This window comes from Hakea prostrata, chromosome 4 (genome assembly GCF_041222555.1).
Source record: "Hakea prostrata isolate BN-2017 chromosome 4, UWA_Hpros_2, whole genome shotgun sequence".
In the NCBI taxonomy this organism is placed as follows: Eukaryota; Viridiplantae; Streptophyta; class Magnoliopsida; order Proteales; family Proteaceae; genus Hakea; species Hakea prostrata.
The window spans coordinates 47,642,348-47,667,696 of record NC_142603.1 but is presented as its reverse complement, the minus strand read 5'-3'; the positions used below and the strand labels follow the sequence as shown (position 1 = coordinate 47,667,696).

The following is a 25,349-nucleotide window of genomic DNA, read 5'->3' as shown; positions in this document are numbered from 1 at the left end:
TTCACTGTGTGTGGTTTCAAAATTTTCATTTGTGTGGAGTTTTAGATCTTGGATCCAATTTGAAATATTATTTAGCACTTTGTTGGGGTTGGGGGTGATCTTATTAAAGATTATGTTGTTCTGTTTTTTTCCAAACAAAATTGCAAGTGATTATGAAAATTGACACCATCCATTTTTTAGTTGATTTGTCAAGCCCAAGATCTAGAATGAATGAACTGTGCAGATCACTGATGGATGTGTTATCAGTCTTTCTGTTCTGATTCCTAAGGGACCCGCTGCCCAAATTCGTTTTGTCCAATAGTCCAATCACATGAAATAAAGACATGCCACATAGATTCCACACTTTTTCCACAAAACTCGCATACTGGAGACAATGGTATCCATTGAGCGAGTGTTTCCTTAACTGGTAACCCTGCATTTATAAGACACCAAAAGAACATCTTAAATTTGGGGTAAAGGGGTAATTTCCAAAAACACTTCCAGCAGATAGTAAGTGTATTAGATGTGGATTTCTCTGTTATTTGTGATAGGGCTTTCCCTGCAAATTTGACAGAGAACTCTCCATTACTTGAAATAAGAGACATCCAAGCATCTGTTTCATTAGAAAGATTTATGTTGGAAATGTAATAAAATTGAGAGGTTTGAGTAAGAGGTAACTCCCTGTTGAGATGATTGATGGAGTTTGTCACTTGTGCCACTATTGAATTTCTTGCCCATAGCTCGGTATCAGGTGGTAAATATGTTCGATCTTCTGGATTTCTAATCCATGGATCAAACCAATATGATCTACTCCTCCCATTTCCTATCTTTCTCCATACCATTTTTTCAAGACTGGGTAGTATGCCACAAATGCTATTCCTAGTCCATGACCCTTTTCGTTTCATGACCTTTGGATCGAATGGTGTAGTGTTTGGAAAGTATTTTGCCTTCAGAGTCTGTACCCACAATGCTTCTGGGTTCTTAAGGATTCTCCATCCTTGCTTGAGTAACAGAGCCTTGTTGATGTCCTCCATTTCCTAAAACCCAAACCTCCATTTTCTTTCTGCTGCGCATGAGTTAAGCTCTGCACCTACGTCTTTGAAATCAATGGTGATTTTTTGTGCCAACTGCCAACTATGTGGAAAACTACTACTTCATTGGAGATCTTGGAGTTGTAGCTCAAACATGTGAACAACAATTTGGGAGAAACACAACCATCCCAGACAGTAGTGAATCTAGACCATGGTGGTTCCAGGTCTGCACTGATACAGTAGATGTTCTTATTGAATCAGGGGCTGCATTCCTTGGGTTCTTGCCAGTTGAAAATTTTCTTCGAGCCACGTTTGCCCCATTCACTAACTTCAAATTCAGAGAACCTCTGTTGGATCTGGAATTATGTTGCAGCACTGTCATTCTCCAAATGGTATACTGACCTCCTGTTGGGCCTCTTAGAATGTTGCGGAATTGGGCCTCTCAGAATGTTGCGAAATTGGCATGGCTGGGTGGCAAACATGTGAAGATCAAGCTTCTACTTTCCTTCACCTTAAGGAGAAGGTGAATTTGGAGGGGCCGGTACTGTTAGGGCCTTGGGATTATGCCAAGTGGAGGAGAGAGAAAGAGTAAGGGATACTGTTGGGGGTTATAAATAAGGAAGAAGTTGTCAGAAGAGGGTATCGGTTAATTTGTGTAAGGTTTTTGGGGAGCCTCTGGCTGAGAGCACCATTTGGTGTAGTGGATTGACTGGCACCATAAAGCCAGTGCAACGATTTAGTTTTTGCTGTAATTCATATTTTCTGGTATCGGATTGCTCCTTTTGGTTCCTTCCTTCTGGAGGCTTTACGTTCTTCTCTTTTGTCTTAATTTAATTTATTCATTCACCCAAAACAAAGAACACAAGACTGCAAGACTGAGATTAAAGCAGGGGAGACAGAGGATAGAAAGTTGTGCCTCAGACTGTTCTGCTCCTCTTCTATATTACGTCATTATTAATGTGAAATAAATTACATACACATCCCTCGGGAGGTAGGAGGTAGAGAAAGGAAAAATACATTATAACCAACTACATCAAAAAATTATTTCTACCCTTACTACACAAACTCTATTAGTTTGGACAAATAGGTTCCGTCATAAATTGAATTACTATAATTTCCATTTTACTTTACTGACATTTTTTTTGGGGGGGGGGGGGGGGGCAACAAACAGAAGTAACCAGAATTAGAACTTGGTCAAGTTTTTTCAAAATTCAACCCAAAAAGGGGATTTGAGTTTCTTTATTTTCTTTGACCTGCAAAGGGTTCATATACTAGGGTTTGAGCCCCCTTTTTTTTTTTGGGGGGGGGGGGGGGTGTATATCAAAGTAGTGTTAGTTGAGTTTTCAGTTTTACTTTTATTTAATATCGTCTCTTCTAAGTGATGATTATTGTTAATATCATTGTGCTTACATGGCTTAATAAACATGCTGCATTATATCTTAAATTGCAGAGAACGAAGAGGCAAAAGTATTGATTGTCGCTACAATAGCGTGGGGTCTGCGCAAATGTTCTCGAGCTATTACACTTGCACTAATATTTCTCATTGCCATGAAGCCTGGGTTCATCCATGCTATATATAGTATGCTTAATATTTTCTTTCTCCATTTGACTTTTCTTTAATTCTTAATTATATTTTTACACGTTTAGGATTGATTGTGCTTCCAACAAATTAAAGATATGTTTGTTTTGGATTGTTATCCTTGTATGTTTGCCAATCAATTTCTGAGGCTTGAATGAAAGTACGAGTAGATTCAACAGTAGACTGATTTTTGCCACATTCTGCTCCATCCTTCAGTGGTTTTCTTTATGGTGTACCTATTGAGCCATTCTGTGAGCCGAGAACTGCGCCAATCTATAATTGTTCTATGTGAGGTGCACTTTGCATTATTGTACATCCTTCAGCTTAATCTGATCTCAAATGCTTTGGAAGAGAAGGGTAGTTACACCGTCGAAGTGCTGTCACAATTTGGTAATAATATGCTTTCAGTTGGTCGGTTCCCTTAAAGCAATATTCACTAGTTTGCTTAATTAGTTCTTTTTATTTTTATTTTTTTGTGTGCGTGTTTGTAACAAACTTGTAAATTTATGGAATTTGCTAAAGACTTTATTTCACGTCTTCTGCTCTGTTCTATTTATTAATAATTTCTGTAACTAATCAAACAATGCAGGTTTACTGGAACATGCTAGTTCCTGGGATTTCTTGAAAATTGCTGCACTTGCATGTTTCTGTGCAGTTCATAACCATGGGTCTGAATTCCTATTTTCGTTCTCTGCAATTGCGCAACACACTCCTTGCCTTCCTTTCGGATTTAGCATCTTGAGAGCTGGTTTGAACAAATCTGTCATTCTGTCTGTTTATGCTTCCTCAATAACTGGAGAGCGCCAGTCCGTCAATCCTTCTCACGGTATAACTGCTCCCAAGATTGACTGTATTGTTGAGTGATTGATCAACCTATTTTGTTTGTTTCTGGAAACATGGAAAAATTGTACTGCATAGACACAAAATTTTCAGTAGATCATAGCGGCTTACTCAGCCTACTTATTATCATATGCCTTTTTTCCAAGTATTTTAATAGAACCGATATGCAAGTCACAAAACAACAAATTGTTATACTTTTTCGAAATCTTAAATTCTTAATTAAAAAAAAACAGGGATAATAATTTCTTACCCCCTTGTACTCTTATTTTATTACTACTTTATCCCTTGTACTTTTTAAAATTGCTAATCCAACTTTTAACTTTGTCTAAAATTACTAATGCCCCCTTGCAGTTAAGCTACACGTTAATTTACTGATGATGTGGCATCTATATATTTTTTCAAACTCCCAAAAATAATCCTGCAGTTATCTCTTTACTTATTTACTCTTTTGTCAATTTATAATACTACCCTTAATTAACTATGGAAAAAAAATAATTTTAAATTAACTTTTCTTTTCTGAAAAGAAACCACTGAATAAAGGAAAGATTTGATTTTTCTTCTCTAAAAAGGAATTTCGGAATAAAGGAAATATGATAAATAAAACTAAAAATAGAAACTAAAATATTAGGAAATATCAAGTGTAATTCAAAGTTGAAAATTGAAAATCACCTAAGAAATGCTTACCATTATACATGTTACCAAATTTCCTATCAATTAACATCTTATATGTTAATTTGTTTGTAAAACTTCCATCATTGTGATTGTAAAAAATTTAAGTAAAACATGAGAGTTTCAACAAACATAAGTGTGTGGTCTCACCAAAGCCAAAATTGATTCTAAAATATAAGATTATAAAGATATAATTAACATTCAATATAGTTTCTATAAATGAAGATAATGTCATACTTTTAACTTCTTAATTTTAATTGAGGGCAAAATAGACATTACATATTTGATGTTAACAGCCACTTTACACAATTAGAAGTGAGGGGGGCAACAGTAATTTCATAAAGAAAGAGGTTTGATTAGTAATAAAACCAAAGTACAAGGGGGCAATAGTAATTATCCCAAAAGATTATTATGTTAAAAAGTGTAACCCTAGTAAGCCAGGTCCTTGATGCAATTGTATAATGACACCCCAAAAAAAAAAATAGTACTCATGTGAGAACACAGGTTCCATTAGTTATGAGGATGGTGTTAATGTTTTGCTCCCACCAGAACGAAATACATTTCCAAAATAAAAATATTTCAGTCAAGATTCCAAAATTTTTGGTTAATATGTAGGACATCTAACAGATTGTAGTTGAAAAAATTTAGTAATTAATGGCTCCCACTCAAAGGGATGTTACGAATTGACTGTTGTGGATGATATCTTTTCCTATCCAACCCGCCAGCCATATAGGCTATCGGCTGCTGCATATGACTTGTATCAAAATCGATCAGTGGGTTTCTTCATAGTTTGCCAACTGATATCCTATAATAGGAACTCAAAGAAACAATGCACAGTAGTTTCAAAAACTTCTACCAAGTACCAAATGCTGGACTTTGAGAGAGTATGACATGATGCCTTAAAAAAATTCTACTCTTAATTATTATGAATCTTTGACTATATGTATTACTGATTTCCTTTAGTACTTAAACAATATGTAAATGTGTAATTATAAATGAGGGTTCAACTGTATACTTTCAATCAAGGGTGCAAGTAAAAAGGGCCAAATTAGGTAATTATTCTTGCAATATAACCATTTAATGTGCTAATATAGCCTAAATTAAGGTTTCCATGAAGTTTGAGTCCTTAATTTGGCCTAAACCAACTGGAAATGCAAAACTTAGCAGCAAAAATACCATATTTCGGCAAAATCTTACCGAAATTCCGCCATTTCAGTTGTCTTGGTAGGACTGAAATACCATGCTTACACTAGGGCTACAGTATACAGCCTTTTCTAGATGTCAGGTATAGATTTTCTGTGACACAGATTCCAGTAACCAAGACAATTACACTACCTGAATGACAGTGCCATTCCAGTCATTATATTATGACATGTAACATTTCGCTATTTATCTATGTTCTCTATGTGGGTGGTTCTCTTGTGCAAATCTCGTTCTAGTGTGAGACTAGGTTTGCATACAAATAACTATTGATTGAATTCTTGCTGTGATCTTCTGGACTTCGGTTGGCAGCACAAACTCTTTAAACATGAGTTATTTATATGTTAACAACTGTACGTGGCTTCTATGTTTGAACTTCTTTAACATGGTACTAATAATTACAGTGGTTTAGTAACTTTAATCATTTGACTTATATTTGATTTACTTGCTTTCAGAGAAAAGGGTAGCAACATATCTTAGTGCAATAGGGCAGAAATTTCTGTCTACATATCGGTCATGTGGAACCCACATTGCATTCCTCACCATTCTCATTGCAGTTTATCTGGTGACACCTAATTATATTTCTTTTGGATACCTTTTATTCCTTCTATTCTGGATCATTGGGAGACAACTTCTTGGGAAGATAAGAAGGCGCCTGTGGTTTCCTCTCAAACTTTATGCAATTTTAGTGTTTATCTTTGTATATAGCTTGAGCATTTTCTCCAGCTTTGAGAGTTGGTTGTCTAAAATAATCAATCTTTATCCTGACTTGGGCTATAACCCACAAGCCTCATTACTGGAGAATGTTTGGGAATCCTTGGCTATTTTGATTGTCATGCAACTGTATAGCTATGAAAGGAGACAAAGCAGATACAATGGATTGGATGACTCCCATCAATTGGAACATGGAGCCCTCAGTTTTTTCAGAAGATTGTCAATTTGGCACAGTGATAAGATCTTATATATATCCTTGTTCTATGCATCACTGTCTCCTGTCAGTGCATTTGGATTTCTGTATCTTCTTGGCCTTGTCACCTGTTCAACATTACCTAAAGGTTCTAGGGTGCCATCTAAGTTGGTTTTATTTTATACAGGAATCTTGTTATTGACTGAGTATCTATTCCAAATGTGGGGTAAACACGCTGAGATGTTTCCTGGTCAAAGGCACTCTGCTTTGTCCCTTTTTCTTGGTTTTCAGCTATTTAAGCCTGGATTTTGGGGTTTGGAATCAGGATTGAGAGGAAAAGTTCTTGTGATAATTGCTTGTACCGTTCAGTACAATGTTTTCCATTGGTTGGAAGGAATGCCGAGTACACTTATAAATACAGGAAAGTGGGAAGAACCTTGTCCACTTTTTGTCTCAAGTGAAGACAATCCTACTGGTATTTCTGTGTATACTGAGGAAAGTATATCATCAAATGGTTCTAGTTTACCATTTTCAAAGAAAAGGACTGCAACAAGCAATTCATGGCCATCTTTGAGTTCTGATATGCATCAAGAAGCTGCTCCTGCGCCCTTCGAAACAGCACCTCAAGGTGGTGGTACCAGAAAATATTCCTTTGAGTATATCTGGGGGAGTTCTAGAGAAAGTAATAAGTGGAATAAGAAGCGGATTCTTGCCTTGAGAAAGGAGAGGTTTGACATGCAGAAGGCTACCTTAAAAATATATTTGAAGTTTTGGATCGAGAACTTATTCAACCTCCTTGGCCTTGAGATTAACATGATTGCTTTGCTTCTTGTGAGCTTCGCTGTACTGAATGCTATCTCTATATTATATATTGTGTCCCTTGCAGCTTGTGTCCTTTTGGACAAGCGTGTTATCCGTAAATTGTGGCCAATATTTGTTTTCTTATTTGGTACTATTCTGACTCTTGAGTACTTGGTTACATGGAAGAATCTGGTGCCATGGATTCATGTTACCAGTGAGACAAAAATGCGTTGTCATGAATGCTGGCAGTGCTGGAAAAGCTCAAATATTTATTTGAACTATTGCAAAAACTGTTGGTTAGGTATTTCTCTACTCTCTTTGTGGAAGAACTATTCTAATATCCAATGTGTACCTTTCTTTCTTTTTTCTCCATGGACAGTTGCTGACTTGATTCTGATGATATTTCCTAATGTTTAGTTGGCTATGACTCCTCAAAGTCCAGTATATGTAAGAACTTAGGATTTACAAATAGAAACTTAAAATAAATAAATATAAAAAAACCCTCAGGGCAATTATCTATCTGGTTATTGTTAGAAAATGGACTTTAATGAACCAAAAACAGCGCAGAAATGAGAAGAACAGAGGAGACATAAGAAGAAAGGAGAAGAGGAAGTGAGATGAACCACAGCAAGACCTGCGATTCTAGTAAGAAGAACTAGAATTGCAGGTAACCTTTATTTATAGCCTTCAATACTACAACGTGAGAGACAAGAAACTTGTCCTTCGAAAAGGAAATAAAAAATACAATTTGTGAACAGAAATTACTAGCACTCTAACTCCTAAGATCTGTCCAAAATAGAAACTACAGAAAAGGAAGGTTCTAGAATTAGCAACTAACAGGAAATTAGAAAGTATGACTTCCAAAACTCCCAAACCTTGTTCATCAAGGCTTCTACACCAAAAATAGAAGGTAATGCAACACATCCAGAAAAGGAAAGATCCTCAAAAGTAAGCTTGCACACCAAGGCAGCAGCCTTGCTTCTGCGCATTCTTCAACAGTTACTTTTCTTGATGTCTTATTGAGTGGATGTTTGGCTTGTTGAGATTTTAAAAAGTCTTCTTAGCTGAGGCTCACCTCTAATAGACCTACCCAACAAATTCATGGTGCTCTACTCAGTACTTATTCATCTAACAAATCAGTCAGGCTGATCTGAGTCTTTGATATTGATATAGGCTTAATGCAAGCCACCACCAATGCCTACCCACACCTTTTCAGTTCTTGCTTCTAATATTAGCTGTTGTGCTTCTTTTGTAGGTTTTATTGTCGATGATCCTCGAATGCTTATCAGCTATTATGTGGTTTTCATGTTTGCATGTTTCAAACTCCGTTCTGATAAGTTATCTGGCTTCGCCGGGTCACAGACATACCATCAAATGATATCTCAACGTAGAAATGCATCTGTATGGAGGGATCTCTCATTTGAGACTAAAAGCCTGTGGACGTCGCTAGACTATCTGAGGCTTTATTGCTATTGCCATTTATTGGATCTTGTTCTTGCTTTAATTCTAATAACTGGAACTCTTGAGTATGACATTCTGCACCTTGGCTACCTTGGTTTTGCTCTTGTGTTTTTCCGATTGAGACTTGAGATTATGAAGAAGAAGAATAAGATCTTCAAGTTCTTGCAGATGTACAATTTTTCTCTTATTGTTCTCTCCCTGGCTTATCAATCTCCTTTTCTGGGAGACTTTAGTGCTGGGAAGTGTGGATATGAGGTCATTGGTTTTTACAAATATGACTATGGGTTTAAGATAACTTCAAGATCTGCACTAGTTGAGATTGTCATTTTTATGTTGGTATCTCTGCAATCCTACATGTTTTCATCCCAGGAATTTGATTATGTATCAAGATACCTTGAAGCAGAGCAGATTGGGGCCTTGGTCCATGAGCAAGAGAAGAAAGCAGCATGGAAGACAGAACAGTTGCAGCATATTCGTAAGTGTGAGGAACAAAAATGCCAGCGCAACTTGCAAGTGGAAAAAATGAAGGCTGAGATGCTCAACCTACAACTCCAGCTTCACAGTATGAATTCCATAACAAACTATGATAATGCTTATCATGAAACTGAAGGCCTCAGGAGACGGAGGGCTTCTTCTCTAAGCTCAAACAGAGGGACTGCAACCCCGGATAATGAAGAAAATGTTATCAGGGGGCAGGGTCTGAATTATAGCACAGATTCATTATTCCATTTTGAAATGCATGATTCTCCTAGAAGCACAAAATCTGAAAATTGTAGAGAGTTTGCTCAGAATTCAATGGATGAAATTACTGAACTCGAAGAAAAGGGTGCTACTAATGCATTTTTGGATTCAGGCAGAAGAGAGACGGGAAAAGGCCAGGCACTAAAATCTGCAGTTCATCTCATCGGTAATGGTGTTTCTCGAGTAAAATCACTTGGAAATCAGGCAGTGACCAACCTCGTGAGCTTCTTGAACATAGCCCAAGAAGATTCAGATTCTAGTGATTACTATTCCTCTGCAGAAGATGGTCTGTATGATGAGATAGAGAGCCAAAATGTAAGGCATGAACGTGTGGATCGAACAACTTCTGTACATTCTGGGAGTGACAAGACCACATCTGAAGCTGCTAGCCTGCAAATAGGGCGAATCTTCCGTTACATATGGTCCCAGATTCGTTCGAACAATGATTTTGTGTGTTACTGTTGCTTTTTTCTTGCCTTCCTATGGAGCTTCAGTTTGCTTTCGATGGCCTACCTGGCAGCTATTTTCTTATATGCCCTATGTGTGAATACTGGCCCAAGTTATATATTTTGGATTATTATGCTAATCTATACAGAAATCTATATCTTGCTTCAATACCTGTATCAAATCATCATTCAACACTGTGGATTGACCATCCACTGGAGTCTACTGCAGGAATTAGGATTTCCAGATCATAAAATTACAACATCTTTTGTTGCCAGCACTTGGCCTCTCTTTTTGGTATATTTATTTACCCTTCTGCAGAGTTCAATAACTGCAAAAGATGGTGAATGGATGCCAGTTACAGAATTCAGATCTTTTAAGAGGAAACTGCTTTATGAGGAGGAAGCTCCTACATGTTCTGGTTGGAGGGGTAGAATTCAACAGGTACTTTTACCAGTAAAGAATGTCACAGGAATGATCATAAGAACTCTATGCAGATATTGGAAATCACTGACACAAGGAGCAGAGTCTCCTCCTTATTTTGTGCAGCTTTCAATGGAAGTTAAATTGTGGCCAGAGGATGGGATTCAGCCAGAAAGGATTGAATCAGGAGTAAACAAGTTACTTAGAAAAGTTCATGACGAGAGACGCATGGAAAATAATCCTATTTTTCGCCGTTCTGCGAGTAGGGTTCGTGTACAAAGCATTGAAAAAAGTCAAGAAAATCCAGAAGTTGCCTTGGCTGTTTTTGAGGTGCTATATGCTTCCCCGTTAATAGGCTGCCCCCCAAAGAAGTGGTATATGTCTCTAACTCCTGCAGCCGACGTAGCAAAGGAAATTCTCACAGCTCGGCGACTAGGTCTTGTTGAGGAGATAGGATTTCCTTACCCTATACTCTCTGTGATTGGTGGTGGAAAAAGAGAGATTGATCTTTATGCCTACATATTTGGTGCGGATTTGATGGTGTTCTTTTTGGTTGCAATTTTCTATCAATCTGTCATAAAAAATAACAGCCAATTTCTTGAGGTGTATCAACTTGAGGATCAATTCCCAAAGGAGTTTGTGTTTATCCTAATGGTAAACATTTTTTCTTTCAGTCCTTTCAGAATTCTGTATCTTCTTAGTTTAAATTGGATGTGACATTAATATTCTGCTGAGTCAACTTTTTTTTCTGGGGGGATACAGTGTTGGAGTGCTAAGTTTCTGTTGAGAAAAATGATTGTGGTAGCGTGACTTAATTGATCAGTGTGATCTTAAGCCCTCTATTTATAATAAAGTGGAAAAATAACTATTACATAACTTACTTGGGTAACAAGAAAAAGAAAATTACACAAATAAAAACTCTAACAAAATTAAACTCCTTATAGGACTCAACCAACACTCCCCCTTAAGTTGAGGCATAGATATTAGTCATGCCTAACTTGCCTACAATAGGAACCCTTTGTGAAAATATCTGTCACTTGGTCTCTAAACCTCACAAAAGGCATGTAGATAAGCCCTTGTTCTAGCTTTCCTTTGACAAAAACCTATCAATTTCAATGTGCTTAGTTCGATCATATTTTACAGAATTATTAGCAATAATAATGGAGCCTTATTGTCACAATATAGCATCATAGGGTTTGGAATTTGGACTCCAATATCTTCTAGTAGACCTTTTAACCATAGTAGCTCACAAACTTCATAAACCATGGCCCTATATTCAGCTTCAGTACTGGATAAAGTTTCCACATTCTGTTTCTTACTCCAAGTAACAAAATTACCTCCAACAAAGGTATAGTAACTTGAAATTGACTTCCTATGATCCTATCAGGATATCCAGCCTAGTCTGCATTAATGTATGCTTCTACCCTGAGATTATCAGTGGGTGACAAAAGTATATCTTTTCCAGGAGTTCCCTTCAAATACTGCAGTATTCTGGTAATAGCCTTCATATGAGCTAAATATGAATCATGCATGAACTGGCTCACTATCCCCACGGCATAAGCAATGTATGGCTTGGTGTGAGACAAGTAAATAAGCTTCCCTACCAACCTTTGATATCTTCCTTTGTCCACTAGTTCTCCCTCTTTTTCCTTAAGTTTAGCTCCAGCCTCAATGGGGTTATTTACTGCTTTACACCCCAACATTCCCACTTGTGATAATAAATCTAGGACATACTTCCTCTGGGATAGGTATACACCCTTCTTTGATTGAGCCACCTCAATCACTAGGAAGTACTGTAGCTTCCCTAGATCTTTAATCTCAAACTCTCTGCCAAGAAAGTCCTTCAACTTTTGAATTTCCTTACCATCATTTCCTGTGATGACAATATCGTCCACAAAAACAATTGAAAGTGTGATATTGGTACCTAACTTCTTGACAAACAATGTATGATCAGCATTGCTTTGTTTGTACCCAATAGAGGTCACTGCCTTCTGAAGGCGTCCAAACTAGCATCTAGGAGACTGTTTTAACCCATAAATTGACCTCTTTAACCGACAAACTTTCCTTGTGTTATTGTCGTTAGAGAAATCATGTGGGATTTTCATATAGATTGCTTCCTCCAACTCCCCATGCAAGAAGGCATTCTTTACATCTAGTTGGTGTAAGTTCCAGTCTTTGTTCACATCTACAGACAACATAACTCTAACAGTGCTCCATTTTGCAACAGGGGCAAAAGTCGCCTGATAATCAATCCCATATGTTTGGGTAAACCCCTTTGCAACTAGTTTAGCCTTCAACCTATTGACAGATCCATCCATATTTTGTTTAACCGCAAAAACCCATTTATAGCCCACGGGTTTTTTTCTTGGAGGATGTGTAACCAGCTCTCAAGTATCATTTTTCTTCATTGCCTGCATTTCCTCTACCATAACTGCCTTCCATCTCTTATCAGCATAGGCTTCTTGCCAATTTCTTTTCGAAACAGAAACAGATAATAGAGAGGATATAAAAGCACAGCAATAGTCAGACAAAGAGTTATAAGAAACATATTTAACTATAGGATGATGAGTACAAGATTGAACTCCTTTCCTAATAGCAATAGGAAGATCAGAAGAATATACCTGAGGGGGAACAATAGAATCTGATTCTGGAGCAAGGGACTAAAGTGGTACCATGTCACTTTTCTCCACTTGCTTTGGCTGATTGTAATTCTTCCTCTGATAAGTCTGCATCTCCTTATTATGGTCAATCTTGTTTTGAAAGACCTTAATAGTGTGCCTCACAGGATTGGTCTCCCCTGACTAGGTTTTTCACATGGTTCACAAATAGGAGGGGGAGAATTAGAGTCCTTAGGTATACTTGGCCAAAGTCTTCCCCGATCAAGAAACTCTTTTTGAACTCCTAAGTTGTGTTATGGTGGTGTGTGGGTGTCATTGTATGTGATAGTGTTGAAAACATGGACTAAGGTTTCCTAATTAGAATAGGATTATGTTTCCTCATAAGTCTAGAGTTTTATTTCTATATTTCCTTTTCCTACTTAGTATAGGACTTAACTAGGTTGTAACTATAAATACCCTATTGGGGTCTTGTGAATAATATACTTTTAGAGGAGCAATTCCTCACATTACAACATGGTATTAGAGCAAGGTTGTTTTAATCCTACAGAGGTGCTGTAGAAATTTTTTTTGAGTTGCTATTAGCGTGTTTGTTTTCTTTTCGGGTATCCTGGAATTGTATATTGGGTGATTAAGTGCATGTCTAGGAAAATTTTGTCTAAGGAGTTTGGTATTTAAGCGGACCGGTTGTGTCCCTCCGGTCTTTCCTGGAAATTTCCTAGTGTACTTTGTTTCAACAATATATCAATTGGAGGTAACCTGAGGAGATACTTTTCACGTGAATTAGTGGGAGTAGTTTTGAAAATATTCTAGGGACTTTTTCGTAATTCTGAAAAAGTTCAAGGATTTTTTTGCAATTTGCAACAATTTTAGGGAACTTTTTCATAAATTTTGAAAAAGTCCAGGGAGTTTTTGAATAAATTCTCCTTGCAATTATGGCTAATCCCATATCTCCTGTATCTGGTACATTTGAAGCGTCTCCCATGTCTTCCATTCATAAGGATCGTGAGTTTTCTCCGCTTTAGATAACCACTGTGAAACTTAATGGGACAAATTATCTTAGATGGTCTCGTTCAGTTTCCTTAGCTATTGGTGCTCGTGGTCTTACTGGCCATCTTGATTGGACTTCTACAAAACCTTCCACACCTGGTTTGCAACTTTCCAAGTGGTATACAAATGAATGCTTGGTCATGGATTTTCTCATCAACTCCATTGAATTTAGCATAGCAGAGAGTTATCTCCTCCTTCCTAATGCGGCAGCTATTTGGAAAGTTACTAAATATACATACTCCAGAGTTGGCAATGATGCACAGTGCTTTGAAATTAGACGGAAAATCAATCAGTTACAGCAGAAGGACCTTCCTCTTTCTCAATACTATAACACTCTTCGGGGATATTACCAGACTTTAGATTTCTATGGGAAGTTTACACCAAAGAATGCTGAAGATGCTTTCGTCTATCAATAATGGGAAGATAAACAGAGAGTTTATGATTTTTTGGCGGAATTAAATATGGAATTTGATCAAATTCGCGCACAGATCCTTTCGAGAGAGACTTTTCCTTCTCTGGCTCAAGTCTATTCCATGGTAGATACCGAGGACAATTGAAGGACAGCTATAGTACACACTTAAACATCTGTTAGATCTGCATTGGTGGTTGGTTATGGCAATAATAAATCTAGTTCTGGTAATTTTTGCCCTCCAGTAAAGTGCGAGTATTGTGGAAAAGAGCGTCATACAAAGGACAAGTGTTGGAAGTTGCATAGACGTCCAACAAATTCCCGTGGAGGAGGTAGAAATGGAATCAAGGGCAGCAATCAAACATCTGCAAATCAAGCCATTTGACACCTCCTGAGTACTCTAACACCTTCGCCAATTGATGTCTAGACTTGACTCATCTTCTCCAGTACAGACTTCTAGTACGAGTATAGCCTCTGTCATTGATCCCTCTGTTGATCCACAAATCCCCACAGGTATTTTTGGTTGTCACAATGTCAATTTGACTTATCCCTCCTGGGCAATCGACTCTGGGGCAACCAACCATATGACAGGCTCATCTACTTTATTTCATACTTACTCATCTGTCCCTATTGCTCAGGATGTTCGAACGACTGATGGGTCTCTCTCCCCTATCTCTGGGAAAGGATCTATTATCTATTCGCCTTCTCTTACCTTATCTAATGTTATGCATGTTCCTAAGTTTTCGGCTAATCTTTTATCTATTAGTAGCCTTACTCGTGATATGAACTGCAAAATAACTTTCTTTCCTTCTCATTGTGTGTTTTAGGACCTAGAAACAGGGCTTACAATTGGCAGTGGTAAACAGAAAGGGGGGTTCTACTTAATGGATGGGTCCCCATCAGCTCTTTCTACGGTCTCTAGTTCCACCTCCCCTGCACTTTTTACCTTATTACAGTGGCATAGTCGTCTTGGCCATGTTCCTTTACCTATTTTGTCCAAATTATTCATGATCTAATTAAAAGGTGCAATTTAAATGATTTTTATTGTGAGGCATGTATTTTGGCCAAACAGACCAGGCATGTTTACCCTATTTCAGATAATCGTAGTAAAATTCCTTTTTCAGTCATTCACTCTGATTTGTGGGGACCTTCTCGGACCGTGTCTGTATCTGGTCATAGATGGTTTGTTACCTTTATTGACTGTTGTACTAGGACCACATGGGTTTACTTAAAAAAGTGACGTTTTCTCGTGCTTTCAAAATTTTCATAATATGATTAGGACTCAGTTTGGGGCAACAGTCAAAATTCTTCGTACAAATAACAGAACTGAGTACTTGGGTGGTGCATTCCCTTCCTACTTAGCAAACCATGGCATCATACACCAAACTAGTTGCGTCGACATTCCACCTCAAAATGGGGTTGCCAAACGCAAGAATAGACATCTACTTGAGGTAGCACGTTCCCTCATGTTTTCTATGCATGTGCCTCTTCGATTTTGGGGTGAAGCCGTTCTTACTGCGACATATCTAATTAACCGAATGCCTTCCCGTGTTTTAGACCAACGCTGTCCCCTTAAGGTTCTTTTAGGTACAGCAGTCTTTACAGTCTCACCTAATGTTTTTGGATGTGTTGCTTTTGTCCGGAACCACCATGTTCATGGAAAGTTAGATCCTCGTGGGTTAAAGTGCATTTTCTTGGGTTATCCTCCTACACAGAAGGGGTATAAGTGTTATCATCCTAGTTCTCGTCGTTTTTTCGTCTCTATGGATGTTTTGTTCCAGGAACAAATTCCCTTTTTTTTCCCCTACACCTCTTCAAGGGGAGAGTTTTAGTGAAGAGGTTCCAATGTTGATATCTCCTTTCAATATTTCTCCTGAGATTCCTACAGATGATCCTCCTTTGGAAGATGGAATGACCGGACAGAACAGCAGCTGGTGGATGATATACAGAGGGAGACTAGACCTCTGAAGACCTATAAAAAAAAGCAACAAGTGACCCCTTCTGAACCAAGCCAGTCAAAAGCTTTGGTTCCTGGCCCTGAACAATCCGTTCCTCCAGGTGAGTCTGTCTTTGACCCTTCTTCTAATCCTACTTTAGACTTACCAATTGCATTAAGAAAGCAGCCTTGAACTTGCACCAAACATCCTATTTCCAATTATGTTTCATATCGGTCTCTATCTCCAGAATTTCAAAGTTTTATTTCCTCTTTGTTCTCTACTTCTATTCCTAACACTTGGCAGGAGGCATTATCTCACTCAAACTGGAAAGAAGCTATGGATGAGGAAATGCAAGCTCTGGAAAAAAAACAAAACGTGGGACTTTGTGACTTTGCCCATAGGAAAGTAGACTGTTGGGTGCAAATGGGTGTTTGTGATCAAGTACAAGGTAGATGGGACTGTTGAAAGGTATAAGGCAAGATTGGTGGCCAAAGGTTTCATTCAGACTTATGGCGTTGACTCCCAGGAGACATTTGCCCCTGTTGCCAAGATGAACACAGTTCGTACTATTATTTCATGTGCAATTAATAATGGGTGGAGTTTACAACAATTAGATGTGAAGAATGCATTTTTGCATGGAGAACTCCAAAAAGAGGTATATATGGATATACCACCCGGATATTCTACTACAGAGACTTATAGGAAAGTGTGCAAGTTAAAGAGGGTTTTATATGGGCTGAAGCAATCTCCAAGAGCGTGGTTTGGAAGGTTCCATAAGGCAATAATATCTAATGGCTATAAGCAGAGCAATGCAGACCACACTTTGTTTATTAAAAGAGATGGTTGCCACACTACTATACTTTTAGTATATGTGGATGATATTGTGATCATAGGTAGTAGTGAGGATGAGATTTCAGCATTAAAGACTTTTTTGGGAACTGAATTTGAAATCAAAGATATGAGAAAACTAAGATATTTCCTAGGTTTAAAGTTGGCATATTCTACTAGTGGTGTATCTCTCTATCCCAGAGGAAGTATACATTGGATATTCTTGAGGAAATTGGAATGCTAGAATGTAAGCTTGCTGAGACTCCTATTAAACCTAACCTACACTTGAAGGCAAAGGAAGGAGAACTAGTTGACAAGATAAGGTATCAAAAATTAGTGGGAAAGTTGATCTATCTATCTCACACTGGACCTGACATCACATTTGCAATTAGTCTTGTTATCCAGTATATGCATGATCCCTATTTCTCATATTTGGATGCAGTATATCGGATCTTGAGATACTTGAAGACTACTCCAGGAAAATGAATTTTAATTTTAGCTCATGGACATTTGAAGATTGAGGCATATACAGATGTAGATTGGGCAGGATGTCCAGATGATAAGAGGTCTACCTCTGGGTATTGTGTATATGGGGGAGGTAACTTTGTGACTTGGAGAAGCAAGAAACAGGCATAAGTTGCGCGGTCCAGTGCCGAGGCCTAGTTTAAAGCGATTGCTCAAGGCATTTGTGAGGTACTATTGCTTAAAGGGCTGCTTCAAGAGGTTGGGACAGATTTGGAGGTTCCTATATAGTTATACTCAGATAGTAAGTCAGCAATTAGCATAGCTCATAACCCAGTACATCATGATAGGACTAAGCATGTGGAGATTGACAGACATTTCATCAAAGAGAAGCTTGAGGCTGGGCTAATCCATATCACCTTTGGTACTTCAAACGAGCAACGGGCTGATGTGCTCACAAAGAGCTTGAGCATGAAGATATTCAATTACATTATGAGCAAGTTAGGCATGATAAATATATATGATCAAACTTAAGGGGGAGTGTTGAAAACATAGACTGAGGTTTCCTAATTAGAATAGGATTATGTTTCCTCATATGTCTAGAGTTTTATTTCTATATTTCCTTTTCCTACTTAGTATAGGACTTAACTAGGTTGTAACTATAAATACCCTATTGGGGTCTTGTAAATAATATACTTTTAGATGAGCAATTCCTCACATTACAACAGATAGGAAGGTCTAAAGTTGGAAAGAACACCTCTCCTCTTGGACTCTCCCCCTGGAGAGGTGTATAGTAAGGGCGAGACTCATTAAAAATTACATCCATAGACACAATATTCTTTTTGGAAGGAGGATGATAACATTTGTACCCTTTCAGAGTAGCAAAATACCCTAGAAATGTACAGCGTAGGTTGCGGGGAGCCAACTTACTCTAGTGGGTTGTGATTCTGGCATAACACACAACCAAAAACTTTTGGGGGAAGAACAAAAGAAGAGGCTCCCTGGAGAATCTCATTAGGACATTTAAAACCAAGTATCCTATTGGGCATCCTATTTATAAGGTAAGAAGTAGTGAGTATGGCATCACTCTAGTATTGGTCAGGAACATTTATAGAAATCATAATTGAACGAGTTATCTCTAAATGATGCCGATTCTTCCTTTCGGCAACCCCAGTTTAGACAACAGTATCAACGCAACTAGTCTGGTGTATTATGCCAAAGTCAAAGAGATATCTGTGAAATTCATCATCAATATACTCGGGTGCCATTATCACTGCGAAGGATCTTCACAGTGGCGTTGAATTGAATTTTAATCATATTATGAAAATCACGAAAGCATCAAAAAACCTCATGTTTTTGTTTTAAAAGATAAATCTATGTAGAAAGAGAATGACAATCAATAAAAGTAACAAAGTACCTATGGCCAATCATAGATACACGTCGGTAAGGACCCCACACATCAATATGAATTAGCACAAAAGAAATAGATTTTCTATTATGAAGAGAAGGTAAATAAGAACGAGTTTGCTTCGCAAAAATGCAGGCTTCACAAATAAATCATCCTTGTTACAAGAAGAAACTAAATCAAGAAATACTTTCTTAAGAGTTCCTGAGGGGGGGTGACCTAGCCAACGGTGCCACTGATGAAGGTATGATATGACCGAATGGACTTGTTTAGAAGATGTAGTTAAAGTATAAGTAAATCCTTTAATCGGCTCTAGCAGATAAAGTCCATTGTCTAGTTTACCACGTCCAATCACCTTCCTCGTTACAGAAACCTGGAAGACACAGTAAGATGGGAAAAATGTCACTTTAGAATTCAAATCATGTGTAAGAATGTTGAATGGTCCCTTTTCTAGCAATGGAAGAATAGGAGCCATCAAGCAATTCGAACTTTCTTTTCCGAAGTTGAATAATGTAAGAAAAAGGAGGATGAACCTGTTATATGATCTGTGGCTTTTGTATCAATGATCTAAGGAGCAGAAATTGAAGAAACGTGGAAGCCGGTAAAAGTTTTACCTGAAGTTGCAAGGTAGGAATTGGTATAGGTAGTGGAGGAAGCAGTAGTAGGGGCTGTACCGGCAGTAAAAGACTGCAGAATATGTCGCAGAGTAGCAAACTCCTCCTATGAAAAACCAACGTCTGCAGAGGATGTTGTGGAAACCATTTTAGAAAGATTAGCCTTCGGTTTTCCTCTTCTTTGTGCCCTTTTCTACTCAAAATCAGTAGGCTTCCCTTGGAGCTTCCAACAATTGGCCTTGTTATGATATGTTTTGTGTTAGTGCTCATACTTGACAATCTCCTTGGTCGAATTAGAGTTAGTGCTAACTGCTAACAGACTGTAAGGCTGATTTCTCCACAATAGGAGTATGTAGCATGGCTAATTGATGGCTTTCCTCAAACTGAACAAGGGCATAGGACTATTCTAGTGTAGGAAAGGGAGAACAACTCAGTACTTGCACTATAATCTGATCATACTCCACATTTAAACCCGCCAAAAAGTCATATACTCGAATCTTATCAACATGCTTCCTATAAGTGGTCACATCATCCGGATTAGTGGGTTGATAATCCCTATAGTGATCCAACTCCTGCCAAAGAGATTGCAACTCTGCATAATATTGGGCCACAGTCAAATCCTTTTGGGTAATCTCATGAAGCTTCTTCCGTAGCTCAATAACACCTGCGCATCATTCCCCAACTGTCCATATATTTCTGTAGTAGCCTTCCAGATTGGGGCTGCAATATCAAGTAATAGGTATCCACGAGCAATATTGGGAGGCATGAAATTCAAAAGGAATGACATAATAAGAGAGTCACTCGAGATCCATTTATCCTGTAAAACACCAATGGTTGGAGGTTTGATAATGGTGCCCATAAGGTGTCCAATAAGTTCTCTTTGGACAATAGTCAGGTAGGCAGATCGAGACCAAGTCAAATAATTTGTTCTATCAAATCTTACCGATAGAGGATGAAGAGTGGGGTAATGTTCGGAGCCAATGGAGACAGTAGTACCATTGGTGGTTGCCATGCCAAAAAAATTGTTTGCAATTCTGCAATCTTCACCCTTTCAAAACAACTAAAACAACCAAATCTAGGGAGTTATAGGACTTAAAAGGCGCTTAGGGTAAGTAACACCATTTCTTTTATTTTCTTTTTTATTTTTCTGCTGAAGTTATGGAAAATCACAAATAGACCCCTAAGGATATGTGAAATCACAAACAGGTCCCTAGAGATGCAAAATACAAATAAGCCCCTGAAAATATGTAGAATTACAAATATGTCCCTGAGAATATGCAAATTTACAAATAGATCCTTAAAATATGCAAAGTCACAAAAATAAGTCCCTGAGAATATTCAAATTCCGAAAAGAGACCCTTGAAACATTAGTATAATTTTTTTCTTTTTCTATCTTTCTTTTTGGGCTAATAGAACCATAGGTTAGAAAGGGAAAAACCAAGACATGGTTCTACCAGGATTGAGGTGTTCTGCCCATGGGGATTCTGCTACTAGAACGCAGCGATTGATTCCTACGATTCCAAAAAAAGAACAAACAAAAAAGGTCCTTCTGCTCTTGCGATTCCAAAAGAAGAAACTGCTGCTGGAAGGCAGAGATTGATTCTTACGATTCTAAAAGAAGAAACAAGGTCCTGCTGCTGGAAGTTGATGGAAATGGGAAAAAGACAATGATGGACTCTTGCAATTCCGAAAGAAGAAGCAATGGAGTCTTGCGGTTCCAAAAAAAAGGAAAAAAAGAGAATCGATGGTTGCTGGTAGGCGAAGAGGTGAAGGGCAGTGATCGTGTAGTTGCAGCAGTAGCAGACCTAGGTACAGAATCAAGAGTGAGAGACGATCATTCCTTTCTTGCTTTTCTTTCCTTTTTTTTCTCTAATCGAGTTTTGGCTCTGATGCCATGTTGAGAAAAATGATTGTGGTAGAATGGCTTAATTGATCAGTGTGATCTTAAGCCCTCTATTTATAATAAAAGTGGGAAAGGACTATTACGTCTATACCCTTACTTGGGTAATAAGAAAAAGAAAACTACACAAACTAAAACTCTAACAGAATTGAACTACTTATAAGACTCAACCAACAGTTTCCTTGGCTAAGTTAAGAAGGGTTTGATTCTCTGAACTTATCCTGAGTAGTTGCACCATTTATTTACCATGAATATCATGTAAATCTTCTATGTTCGTGAACATTTTGTAACATGTCTATTGCATAGTTTGTCTTGACTGGCTGAAGTTATCATTTGTGTGAGTTGACTCTCTGCATAATTAATTTCGGTTAGACAAGCTGCTTCTACTAAAATAGGTTCACTAATGGTATAAAATGGTTTTATTTTTGCAGATTATATTTTTCTTGACAGTGATTGATCGTATTATTTACCTGTGTTCATTTGCCACTGGAAAAGTTCTCTTCTATCTTTTCAACTTCTTCCTCTTTACATACTCAGTCACAGAGTATGCTTGGTATGTGGAGTCTTCAAGTCTTCATGCTGGAGGACTAGCCCTTCGTGCTATCTATATCACAAAAGCAGTTTCTCTGGCACTGCAGGCCATACAAATCCGTTATGGAATCCCTCATAAAAGCACTTTATATCGGCAGTTCTTGACAAGCAAGGTTTCACAGGTTTATTACCTTGGCTTTCGACTTTACCGTGCACTGCCTTTCTTATATGAGTTGCGGTGTGTACTTGACTGGTCATGCACAACCACATCTTTGACAATGTATGACTGGTTGAAGGTAACTTAAATTCTAATATCTTTTTATACATTGATCTTTATGTAACTAGACGAAATTTTCGTATTTTATACTGCTGTTACTATGCTTTTTGTTAATATTAGTCGAAGATTGCATGATAGCTTTGTTGGACAGGATAACCTGATCCAATGCTCTTTGGTCAAGAGATCTTGATGTGAACAAGGTTGACCCACCCCTGGCTGAAACCCTTGGAATGGGCCCCATGGCCACTCCTAAGGGCGCACCTAGGGCTGACTGAACTTTATGGGGGTTGGTCACTTCAGCCCAAATTTAGTTGCTGGTTTACTTTTCAGAATTTATTTTGAACTTTTTTGAAGATTTTCAGTCTGTTAGGAAGCCCAGTTTAAGCTAAGTAAGAGTTCTTATGTCTTGGGACTCTTCTTGAAAGATAAGATTCCCAACAGTTTTTATCTACAAAAAGACTTTTGTTAGGGACCCAGGATCATAAGAGGAGTAGTGTCCTCAGGGGGTTATAAATGAGGGAAAATTGAAAGGAGAGGGCATTGTATGTATATGCGAGTGGTCAGGGCAGCCTATGGCTGTCACCAATTTGTGTAGGGGTTGACTGGAAACGTTAAATGTTGGAGGGGGACTGGCACCACCATTAAAACCAGATTATCTTATTTGGCAAGTAAACACGTGGCCATAGTTAATGATATGTATGATGGCTCAATGACAAGTGTAAGAACAGTGGGGGGACAAAGTAACGAATTCCCAATTACAGTTGGGCTACATCAATGATCAACTTTAATCCCATATCTATTTGCACTTATAATGGATGAATTAACCAAAGACATTCAAGACGAGGTTCCTTGGTGTATGCTTTCTGTTGATGATATTGTGTTGATAGATGAGAGTCAAGTACGGATTCATACCAAGTTAGAATCATGGAGAGCAGCTTTGTAATCAAGAGCTTTAAACTAAATAGAACAAAATCAGAAAATCTAGTTTGTTACTTTAGTCATGATTAGGCAGACAATGAGGTGGTGAAACTTGATGATAAGGAGATTCCTCAGATTGATTGGTTTAGATACCTTGGTTCAATCATAAATAAAAGAGGTGATATAGAGGATGATGTTTTCCAAAGAATCAAAATAGGGTGGATGAAGTGGAGAGGTGCATCCAGGGTCTTGTGTGATCGATGTATTCCATTAAAGCTTAAAGGAAAATTCTATAGGACCATTATTCGACCAGCTATGATGTACAGTATAGAGTGTTGGGCTGTTAAAAGAATCATGTAGATAAACTTAGTGTAGCAGAAACAGAAATGAGGATGCTAAGATGGATGAATGGCAAAACTAGAAAGGATAAGATAAGGAATGATCATATTAGAGCTGGTTTGGAAGTTGCTCCCATAGGTTATAAGTTATGAGAAAGTCGTTTGAGGTGGCATGGCCACATTCAATGGAGGCTTTTGAATGCCCCTCTACGGAGAAGTGATATAATCCAAATTGAGGGATCTAAGAGAGCTAGGGGAAGACCTAAGATAACCTTAAGAGAAGTGGTGAGAAAAAATATGCATAGCTTAGGCCTTATATCTAGCATGGCCTCAAATAAAACTGATTGGGGGGCAAGAATCAATGTAGCCAACCCCATTTAGTTGGGAAAAGGCTTGTTGTTGTTGTTGTATTTGTATTTGAGGGTTCTTAATAATTGGTATTAAAGCGCATTTTGATCGGAGGGAAGGAAGATGGAGACCACCAGATTGTCTATATTTTCCAGCGAATGGGATGCAAAGGTATTGTCACTAGTTATAGTAGGGAATAAGGATTCTTGAGCAGCAGCGGCAGCAAGATTCAAGACATCGATCGAAATTTTTTCTAAGTTATCAATGATGAGACTTTTAGGAATCACCATGAATTCTTTGGCAACTGATGTCGAAGGGGCATTCAGGATAGCAGAAGAACATGAGGTAGTCTCATGGCCAAATCGATGACAAGAGTTGCATCTAGATGGTATCTAGTCGCAGACGATAACTTGACTATAGTTGAGCCCAATCCCATTATCATTGACGATGGAGATGGAGGACGAGAGAGGATGAGCAGCAGATACTTCAACATAAATGTGGGCATACGAGAGCCGTTTGAAGTTCAGAGTTTTATGGTCAGAGCGGAGGGGTCTTCCAATGGCAGATCTGATGCGGCTGAGGCATTCAATATTCCAGAAATCTAGAGGGAGACCAGGTATTGAAGTCGACCCCGTGGAGGGGCATTGATGGGGACTATGGCCGGAGGAATGTAGGGGATTTACCGATGGACCAAGTGAAACCTTCAAGTGCATGGGTTTTGCTGGCAAAGGAGTGAAAATATAAGAGAAAGAACCCAGAGTCTAGAACAAAAAAGTCTAAAGATTCAATACCTTTCCATTGCTTGGATATAGAAGTTTTGACGGTACCAATAGGGGGGAGGACCAAGAAATTGTCCAACAATGGCCGATTGCCATAGAAGGATACTCTCCTTGGTTGCAAAAGCAGGGCAATGAGCGGTAGGGGTAACTGAGGAGGGAGCAATAGGGATGAAAGAAAGGTTGCTGTCATTGGTAAAGGGGTTAGAGGTGGAGGAAGTAAAGAAGAAATTCTAGGGTTTAGAGGGAGAGATTGCAGGGGGTGGGTCAGGGGTGTGGACAGGGTTCAGGAGATCATTGAAGGGGTCAAGGGGGATGCCGGAGGGGTCAAAGGGGGTGAGGAGGCCATGCGATCACTTTTAATAAGTTTTCAAACATCTCCGCTCCCCCCGGTTATCATCCACTAGTTGTTCCTGTCTGATCACTCCATCTTCCAAAGGAGGATCATCAGTAGGAATCTCAAGAGAAATATCTAAAAGAAACACAACCAACACATCTTCACTAAGACTCTCCCCATGAAGAGAGGTGTAGGGGGAAAGAAAGGAACTAGTTCTGGAACACAACAACAATAAAGACAAATAAATGACAAGAAGTAGGATGATAACACTATATACCTTTTGGGTAGCATGATAACCTAAGAAAATACACTGTAACCCATGTGGATCCAACTTACCATGAACATGGTGATTTCATGAAAAAAGGGCAATACAGCCTAACACCATAGGTGATACAATAAAAGATGTCCCTTAAAGAACCTCAAGGAGATAGCGCTGTTGCAAAACACGGGATGGCGTTTAGTTGATTGGATAGGCTACAGTAACGACCACAGCCCCCCAAAACCAAGGAGGCACATTCATAGTGAACAT

General features: G+C 38.4%; 1 protein-coding gene across 3 annotated transcripts in view; it reads left to right on the top strand.

Annotated features, from left to right (window-relative positions):
- LOC149019218 (piezo-type mechanosensitive ion channel homolog) overlaps nt 1–25,349 on the top strand; it is a 113,373-nt gene that overhangs the window by 58,781 nt on the left and 29,243 nt on the right. For all 3 annotated transcript variants that reach the window (XM_089153253.1, XM_089153252.1, XM_089153254.1), the window contains 6 exons: nt 2,461–2,589; nt 2,806–2,979; nt 3,179–3,415; nt 5,754–7,307; nt 8,262–10,729; nt 21,727–22,122. In XM_089153253.1, coding sequence (XP_089009379.1) covers nt 2,461–2,589; nt 2,806–2,979; nt 3,179–3,415; nt 5,754–7,307; nt 8,262–10,729; nt 21,727–22,122 — 4,958 coding nt within the window. The remainder of the gene's footprint in view (nt 1–2,460; nt 2,590–2,805; nt 2,980–3,178; nt 3,416–5,753; nt 7,308–8,261; nt 10,730–21,726; nt 22,123–25,349) is intronic.